The 9,698-nt window shown below is 36.9% G+C and overlaps 1 protein-coding gene across 1 annotated transcript; it reads right to left on the reverse strand.

The window, feature by feature from the left end:
* Positions 1 to 1,134: 1,134 nt before the first annotated feature.
* On the reverse strand, positions 1,135 to 7,545 carry serpin-33 (serine protease inhibitor 33). Its single transcript, XM_028316319.1, has 8 exons — positions 7,489 to 7,545; positions 4,979 to 5,119; positions 4,041 to 4,241; positions 3,578 to 3,676; positions 3,099 to 3,239; positions 2,538 to 2,756; positions 1,914 to 2,073; positions 1,135 to 1,292 (listed from the first exon to the last, which is right to left on the reverse strand). The coding sequence occupies exons 1-8, from the start codon at positions 7,543 to 7,545 to the stop codon at positions 1,135 to 1,137; spliced, it is 1,176 nt and encodes a 391-aa protein (XP_028172120.1).
* Between the last annotated feature and the right edge of the window lie 2,153 nt (positions 7,546 to 9,698).

Below are 9,698 nucleotides of genomic sequence, written 5' to 3' on the forward strand. Positions count from 1 at the left end.
CCGGGATAAAAACTATCCTATGTCCTTTCCCGGGACTCAAACTATCTCTATGCCAAATTTCATCAAAATCGGTTTAGTGGTTTAGGCGTGGAAGCAAGACAGACAGACAGACAGGTTACTCTCGCATTTATAATATTAGTATGGATAGTATAGATATTAGTATAGATAAGCTATTTGTTAATGAATAATTTGTATGAAGATGTATGATTTCCAAAGACAAAAACATCTTAGGTCTGAATTTAAATCTAGTGCATTAAAATACGGCTACTGGAACGTTAGCTTTACTGTTATATCTATTCAAACAAAAATATTTTTAACTCTTTTTTTGTATGTACGTTTCCGAACGCTAATTTAGAATGTACCCTTCTAAAGCCAATCACACACCGACTGCTCACCAATGAACAGTCAAATTGTCATAATTCCCTGCAATTTGAAAGGCTTATTGTGCCCTTTTGTCACTTGACCGCCCGCCCTACGCGTGCGCGCCGCGTGCCGTGACAATCGACCTTTACTCGCATTTAGTTTTTAATTGCCATTTAGTCTTGTAATAAAAATAAAAAAGCGTTGTTTGAGTAACTGTCATTGTTAGTTAAGTGATGGATGGAGAACTGTTACGAGGAAGCGAAAGTTCGTAATTAATGAAACTTGACTAAAATTATCTAATGAAGTTTGACCTTTTTGATTGTTTGCTGTTGCGACGTTTTAGTTTACGTAAATCTAGAATTTATGAGAAATGTGCCTAAATATGTACCAACTAAATATGTAAGTAGTTAGTATATTTTTACTAACTACATAAAGTTAGCAAGACTCTTAGGCTGGGTTGCACCATCTTACTTTAACTTTGACAAACGTCAAAAATCTGTCAAACTCCATACAAACACACCGGTTATCGTCATAGTTACGGTCAAAGTTAGGTGGTGCAACTCAGCCTTATAGTTGCTTCTTATCTCTATCATCGTTGTAGGGACTTAAAACTAGGCAGTTAGGACCAAAACACATGACAACTAGTAATTATTACATAAAAAGGCTGAAAAAATATTATAATTGGCATATTATTTAAGTGGCATTTATGTCATGGGAACTTAATTAAACTACCATCAACTAAACAGCATCAGATGATTATTAAACAGGCAGTTACTCTTCTTCCTCTGGGCCGTAAAAAGCGCCAGTCAGCAAATGGTGGGGCTCTCCCTTGCCCGCCAACTGTACCACGAACAGAAAGGGGTGGTCAAACACCACCTGTTCAAGGTTGTCTCCGAACTCGGCGAACTCGCGAGCGGCCCGTTCTTTGTCTGTGAAAAAAAGTTCAATTTATCATTATCATCATCGTCGATCAATTCGAGTCTTATCGTCTGAAATGGCTCAAGATCTACTTTTGGTGATTTACCACTATTGGTATTGTTTTTTTTTGTTAAAGGCAACACTTCTGAGTTGCGTATGTTAATGGATTAATTATGACGTGATTAACATCAAGGGTTTTATTTTAAAAATTATAACGAAGAATTTGATAAAATGAAAATCATTCATAATTAAAATTCAGTTGATTTTCGGAAAAAAAACATTGACGTCACTTAGCCTAGGCGCAGACCATCGATTTTTCGTCGTGCGATAGTTTAGTCGGGCAGTTGATCACTATGGGCATGTATGGAAGTGCGCACATTACACCGATTTGATTTGGCCGATTCTTCATACAAATTAAGATCGGGCCCAACTATCGGCCAACTAAAAATCGGTGGTCTGCGCGTAGTCTTAAACTAAATGTGCACTAGTTCTATATCCATGCATGTACGAGTAGGTACTATAGATAATAATGGAGGTCAAGCGTTCACTAGTTCTTAGTCTATAATATAATTTTTAGACCGTAAAAATGACGTGAATAGATTATTTAAATTTTGAAGGTTATTTAAACCGACCTGTATTAACTGGGTTCTGAAACCACGTCATCCCCGTCTCGTCCATTTCCAGGAAGACCTTTTGCTTCGCCTTACTCAGGTACACTTTGCCCTTCGAGTCCTTTTCCAGCATCCCTTCTAAACCAGAGTCGTTTACAGAGAAAATGTCATTAACGCCTATCTGGAAAAGGCAATAATACGATTTTAAATATAAAAGCTACTTACAGGTTCCTGAAAATGGTGAATTGTAAATAAAACCGGACAAGCGTGTGTCTTACATAAGTTCTATTAAATTTTGAGACATGAATATTATAAAGAAAATAAATAAGTAAACCATGAAAAAATAAACTTAGCGATTGGAATACACGCTACCCAAACTCTTAAGTTGCTTTTTCCTTTGATGCGGATTTCGACACGCGTGCGGATCTCGACTGTATGCGGGCGGCCTGCATTTCATTATTTCATACAAGTTTTTCATTCAATTCCGCGTGCGTGTAGACTGCGATTGCGGATTCGCTGCGGGTACATAATACGAAATGTTTGTCCTTGCTGCAACCAGCAACGTAATTTAACACGCACGCGTGCCGAAATCTGCATCACAGGAAAGAGGCACTAAATTGGTACAATTTCATACCAGTACCATACCAGTCTTATAAAACCAGTCCAGTCGACGTACGTCTTGATCTTCATCCTAGGGAGATACAACCTCATAGGCATCGTTTTTATTCGCAACTCGCTCATCATCTTCTTCAACAGATAAGGGTTATTGGAGAACTTGTTGATGAGGTCTGGTAAGCCTGCCCTGTTCTCTGGGAGGAAAAATGTTATGGTTGCTCCTGGAGCCATTAGGTTTAGGTTTACAATCTGAAAGAGAAGATAATAACTTTTTAAAATGAGGTTGGATTTTGGGTTGTTTAAAATAAGCCAAAGCGTTTTTTGTTTCAGGGTATGCCATCCTAAAGAGGGTCTCTCCTCAAAATGACTCGACTGGAGCAGGCATCGGCCCTAGCAGGTTAGTACTTCGTATCGTATAGTCAAGTAGATAACTTTTTTAACTAAGTTTCGATATAAAAACTTTATGAGCCACCTACAAAGATGTATATAAGATCGCTAAATTGGACCTATTGGTGTCCAACCGAAGTGATTGATCAATTTTTAAGTGTATCGAACTCGTGATTTTCAAACAAAGATATTTTTACTCTTTACCTTCACATGATTGTTGACATCGTCTAAAAACTTTAAACTGTCAATTATGCTAAACATTGGGATCATCCAAATTTTGTTGCTCAAGTCATAAAATTTTTGGGGCCTTGTAAACTGACCGTCAAAAGGTTGGTCCCATGCGACCTGGAATAAAGTAAAGGTTTTTAAAGAGATGCAAATAAAAATTACTAATTTTAAAGAATTATAAATAAATAAATAAATAAAATAAATAAAAAAATAAAAAGTATTTATTTCAGATAACAGGGATCCATAATGTTAGTAAAAACTTAGGCTATGTTAGTATCTTATTTCTAAAACAGACTTCGTCCTGCTGAGCATGTGACCGATCAGTGGACAATCCCCACTATCAGTTTTACTATTATGCTGACTAAAATCTACGCCAAGAGTTTGATAAGTTTGTTGCTACGATTGTCTAAAGTGAGCCCAAAATACTTATAAATGTTATACGAAATTAAACTTACTTTAAAATATATGCCGTTTAGTATAACCATGGACGTTGTATTGTCGATGTCTTCTTCATCAATCAAAGTGGCGACACGGTAGAGTGTTTCTTGTGCGAACTGAAAATTATTTTATAACGTGACTAGCTGACCCGGCGAACTTCGTACCGCCTTAGCGTAGAGATTTTCTTAATATTTTTTTCCGTAAGAACCATCCTTGGACTTCCACAAACATTTAAAAAAAAGAATTATCGAAATCGGTTCAGCCGTTCACACGTGATGCCGTGACAACGCGAAACGGGTTTCATTTTTATATATATAGATTACATAAATTATTTATTTGAATTTACGCTTTAGAAGACCATTTTACTACACACGAGTTTTCTTAATGTTTTTATAAGAACAGTCAGTTGTTTCTTGCTTAAATTGAAGCAGTATATCCTAATGCTTTTTACTGTAGTGACTACGAGTATTTGTAACTTACCCAATGGTTCATAAACTTGGCTGCTGCTTTCGGATACCGAAACCCGACTTTGTCTATACGGACCCCGTAATAACTCGACGCATTCATTACGGCCCGGTCCACCTCCAGGCTATCGTTCAGGTATATCATGTTCTTCAGCATGAGGGTAGAGCTCAAAAACACTAACAGTTCTCTGTAGACATTGATGTAGTAGTTTTTAATCTGAAAATAATGTTAGGCCAATAGTTAATTTTATACTAAAGTCACGAATACTTTATTTTGCTTGCTAACCATCCAACGCATTGAGGATTTTTTGAATTAAAAAAAAAATGTCAACAAAAAGGCAAGTACTAATAAGTATTTACCTACTAGCGATTGGTTTGTTACTGAAAATGATGTTAATTTAAAGTGCGCAATAAGAAAAAAAGAAAGATACATTTATTACAATGGACATCGCACAAATACAGGCAATTCATAATAATGGAAGAAGAGAAAAATAAAAACAAGAGTAAACTTAGCAGTGCCACCCATTCACCAACAAGATGCCCACTGCAACGGGACCTCACTCAGTATATGCCGTGGCCCACGGTGACGAAGGCCACGGATAAATATAATAAATAAGATTTAACGCTGTTCTAATTCTATCGTGCCAACCAAATGACGTCTACTGGACAAAGATATCTCCAAGTATTTCCACAACGAACGGTCCTGCGCTTCCACCAGAGGACTTAATAAGTCGATAATATTTATAGTTTACTAGCTGACCCGGCGAACTTCGTACCGCCTTAGCGTAGAGATTTTCTTAATATTTTTTTCCATAAGAACCATCCTTGGACTTCCACAAACATTAAAAAAAAAGAATTATCGAAATCGGTTCAGCCGTTCACACGTGATGCCGTGACAACGCGAAACGGGTTTCATTTTTATATATATAGATAGATTAGCTACTCCACACTCACCTCACTTTCTCTCGGTATCCCGAGGGCAGACATAAGTTCCTCCTTGGCATGTCCTTTCGCCACCGAAGCCAGCTGGCACAGAGGCAGGCTCAACGCGAACGGCGACACCACAGTGCTGACTGGACTCACTTTCAGCACTTCCTGGTGAGCAACGAATGGTAATTTAATTACAGTCATTTATTTTCATCATCAAGTCTAAATAGTCTAGACTAAGCCTAGGCGCAGACCATCGATTTTTCGTCGGCCGATAGTTTAGTCGGGCAGTTGATCAGTATGGGCATGTATGGAAGTGCGCACATTACACCGATTTGATTTGGCCGATTCTTCATACAAATTAAAATCAGGCCCAACTATCGGCCAAATAAAAATCGGTGGTCTGCGCCTAGTCTAATAGTCTTATTTTCAAGTGTTCTTTTATTTAATTTTGATCTATTCTTATTATTTACTTTAGGTGGTTTGGTTACTTAGTTTTTAAACGATTTAGGTATTTACATTAATTTGCTAATTTAATAAACTTTTCATGAAAAAAATATACAGTCAGACTACCTAGTCCAATTAAGAACATCCATCCATCCTTTTTTAAGTCGGTTTAAAGTACTATCAATATCGTGATTAATTCAATTTCGCAAAACTAATTACTCAAATATGAAACGTCAGAAACCCACCAATGCGATCTTTTTCCGCAAACTGTCCGTATTGAGAATACTTTTTTCGCATAAAACCGGGAGCACCACAATCGCGAATTCCACTGAAAATAGCTGGCATTATTATTTATTATTATTGGATATAAAAACGAAAATAAAAAGCCTTACCTAATATTTTGTGGGTATTCATATCGACAATGCCGTTTTTGCAGTAGCGTAACAGTGAAATACGGTTGTAAAACATTTTATTTGCAATACAGAAATGTTACATCGATAAGCTATAAGGATCTCGTCGTAAAACTGTCGTGACTTTGTATGAAATATTTCCTGAGAAAGTGCCTCGAAGATTCTTGCTACCTATCTTGTGGTCGAAAATCGGGTAGAATTTCAATTTATGCCTCCAGCCATGTGCTGGATCTATTGGCAAGTGAATTGTGGGTGATTTATGTTAGTGGTTACTGAACATCTTTACAATGTAGTAAGAAAGAGTGTTCAAGAGGAATGAAACGAGCCTGTAATTTATATGAAAATAATTTGTTCAGCAATATTAGGTCCTATGTAAAAGATTTATCCCTTTCCAAAAAATAATGGTTTAGATTGATTAAATAGTTTAGGACATTCTATTACAAATCGGAAGATTTTTGAAAAATAATTATTTATTGGTGCTCAATCAAAACATCATAATAAAACGTCTATTAGGCATTCGCAAACCAGAAGTAGAATGACCGATGTACCTGTAAACCTGATTTCTTTTTCCTCTTTTCACACAAAGTTAATTCGGAAAATTCGCACAACCTATTTCTTTCAGCGTTCAAAACAATACGAGAAAGATTCCAAATTGTTCAGGATCACAACCCGTTCCCATTATGCCTGGGAGAGCTGGAGATGGCTTCAAAGACGAGATAAGGCCGCCGGTAATGTAGCCAGAGTGTTCGCCCGCTTTGACGGCCGAATCAAATAAGTCGGGAATAGTAATAAAATTGAACAGAGCGCCGGCCCAGATGTAGCGACGATTTATCGCGAGCTAAGGATTTGGGGTACCGGGAGAAGATTTGAATCACTTCGAATATCTATTTTTTATACTTATTATTATAATAAAAGCTTTTCTTAGTTTGGGACTAGAAGCGTAGTGTAAAATGTCCAAGAATATTTATTTACTTAGACATTCTCATTCTCAAAATTCGCATACTTTTATAATTGTTATTTTCTCAAATGTTATTATAATCTATTTATTTATAATATAGACCATTGTATGGGGTGGAGGGTTGGTAACCTGAGACACAGGAATCTTCCTAGTTCAGGTATCAACCCACCAACATTCTTACTTTTTGTTTTTCCTGATTGTTTGTTATCATAATATTATCTGTTATGTTGGTGAGAAATAAACATTAATTTACTTTACAGCAGACATCTACTGCTATTTTCGCATCCTCCAAGGATACAAACTACGCTATCTTAACATTTCGATCTCTTTTCTTCTTTTCAGTAGAAAGACATCACTGCCAGAAAAATTATATGAATTTCAGTCCACTGCTGGATGCAATAAGCATGCCAAGGAGCGCCAAAAAGCATGATTTTTTTTAATCTAGGGGCTAGATTTAGATCGAAAAGCCTAATTTTAGATCGATCGACGATCATCATCAACCATAATCATCATTTCAGCCGTAGGTCTGTTAAATACATATCTATTAAATTGTATATTGGTTACTAATTATAATCGACTACCAGTAATAGAATCAGAGAGTCGATCAAAATGATGCACTTATTCTTAATTCATTTCGGCAGTATTTTGCGTTTTCCTAAAACTAAATCCTTTCCAAATCCTCCTCCAAGTGCGCCACCGGCCCTCGGCAGTCGCTCGCTTACACATTCGTCGAGCTGCATCCAATATGTTTCCGAGCGTATTGTCTTTAACAGGTCCATTATGCCGATAGATTGCGAGCCGCCGCCCCGAAGAAATCTTCATCTCAGTATGAATATTTTGTTTACCACGGTATTGCGGCAAGGAAAACATTCGTATATTAATATCCGGGATTGCTGGGCTGGGCTCTGTTAGTTTGGGTGCACTGTTTTTTCATATTTCGCTGTTGGTTTGGGAAGTTTGTTTGTTGTTGGCAAAAATGAACGGTTTAATAACTGATGAAGGGTTATTTTTGTAGTGGCTTGTAATAACATGTAATAACCGCGGTTGAAAATACATATATTATTCCAGCTTATCTGCAGATTATGTATTAGGTTCTTCTGTACCTAATTCACACAGTCAACAAAGACATTATTTTTAGACTTCACTCCTTGGCATCAAGCGGCGGTCATAGTTTTTTTTATTTTGAGGGCGACTTTCTTGGAAATGCCTGTCAACTGGTCTTTTAATCAATATTATTTGCCTCTGTTATCCAAATTCTTAGAAAATTGCTGAAAATACAATATCCTATTTTATGTTGGTAACTTGATTTGAATGATCTATCTTTATTTTACATTCATATCGTTACTAAGAGAAATATTTTGACAGCTCTCAGTGGCCATTTTAAGAAGTTCTGGACACATATTGCGAATAATCCCACTGGGAATGAGGTGCATAATCAGGAAAATACTTTTCCACAAGTTTTTGCTTTTTCGCTCCAAAATCCGGATTTACCGCTAAACCAAAACGAAAGCGACCCTCAAAATAAACCAACAGGAGTCCCTCACAAAACCTCGCTAACATGTAATTGAATGAATATTCAAGTTCCTTAATCAATAGAGGCATTACTAGAGGTCCTGTGGAGGCATCCAGCCGCCTGTGAAATTGGACTAGAACAGAGAGAGATGGAAGCGGGATTGGGAACGGGTGGGAGGGAGACGGATGGGGTGCGCGCTTTTATAAATCATTTTTCCTGGCACGGCGGTGTTTTAGGAAAGGCGCACGCGAGATACAAACAAGTTTTTGTGCAATCTGAGAGATCATTCGTGAGTTTTTCCTGATTATTTTGGAAAAAATCTGTATTAAATGAAAAATGTTTGATGTCTTTGTATTGTCTCCGGTGGAAATATTCGCAATGATATTAACTTGGACCCGTGACCAGCGTCTTTACAAAATTAAACCATCTTAAAGTTTAATTTTGAGAAAACAGTGTTACTATTTCTAGATAAATTGCCATTGGATCATTTTGTACCTGCTTTATTATTTTCAAAATCTTTCTGCGACTTTTGTGTACAAGTCGTCCAAAATCGCACGTCCGCGCCCGCCTTTAGTTGGTAAAGCGCTGAATCGCGATTATTTCTCTTTGCGTTTAGTTAATCAATTATTGTAATGCCGCGCGACGTGTGCGCCGCGCCGGGTTTTGGTAACACACGCGCTTTTTAATGCACCCGACTTTGTCCGTAAAAATATTTTTGCATACATTTCTGACGTATTTCTTGAAGTTTTAAAATACAGTGCGGCCCTGCCTAAAGTGCAACCCCGGAAAGGGATGAAACTGCATCATAAATTATAGACAAAAACACATATTTTATTACACTTTTTGTAAAAAAAAAAATACTGATTTTTCTTATATTCTGCGGGCTACAGCTTTGCAGTTTCAGGCTTCATGAACTAATAGGTGTTGTCGGTCATTGCTCTGTCCAATAAATCAAGAAAAGTAATTTCTCGGAAAATTTTTCTGTCAGACAGTCTTCTTTCCAATAAAAATATTTGTGTTAAGTGTTAATATTTGATGTTTACGATGACATAAGTAACGTATATTATTTGTACATTCATCCAAACAGTTGATAATAAATCCAATTCGATCTTGAATCTAGCACAGGATCTTCATTTCCAATCAAAACTACTCGCACAGTCAGGCGAAAAATTCTTTCCCACGTATTTTTAGGATTGGCAAGGCTTGTGGGAACATTACTAAGTATTTTTAAATACCATCAAAATGTTTTTATTATCGAGAATTTCTTTTTTTCTCCTTTTTTTATCCACAACGAATAAAACCAGTGTTGCAAGGATCTCTCCTTACAACGTAGACTAAGCCAGGTCCAATTGCCTTCGGTGTACTTCATATAGTTGTAAGTCTAACTACTTGTTAGACTTACCTATGTCTAATGGTTTG

Source organism: Ostrinia furnacalis, unplaced genomic scaffold, assembly GCF_004193835.3.
Source record: "Ostrinia furnacalis isolate ACB-3 unplaced genomic scaffold, ASM419383v2 OfSCF5576, whole genome shotgun sequence".
Taxonomy (NCBI): Eukaryota; Metazoa; Arthropoda; class Insecta; order Lepidoptera; family Crambidae; genus Ostrinia; species Ostrinia furnacalis.

What these genes read in the sequence shown, in the direction of transcription:
- serpin-33 (XM_028316319.1), bottom strand. Translation starts at nt 7,545, where the DNA reads ATGGACCTGTTAAAGACAATACGCTCGGAAACATATTGGATGCAGCTC. An exon ending in GGACTGGTTTTATAAGACTG is followed by an intron (nt 2,074 to 2,537) that starts GTATGGTACTGG and finishes TGCCTTTTCCAG; the next exon opens with ATAGGCGTTAATGACATTTT. An exon ending in TCAGAACCCAGTTAATACAG is followed by an intron (nt 1,293 to 1,913) that starts GTCGGTTTAAAT and finishes TTTTTTTCACAG; the next exon opens with ACAAAGAACGGGCCGCTCGC.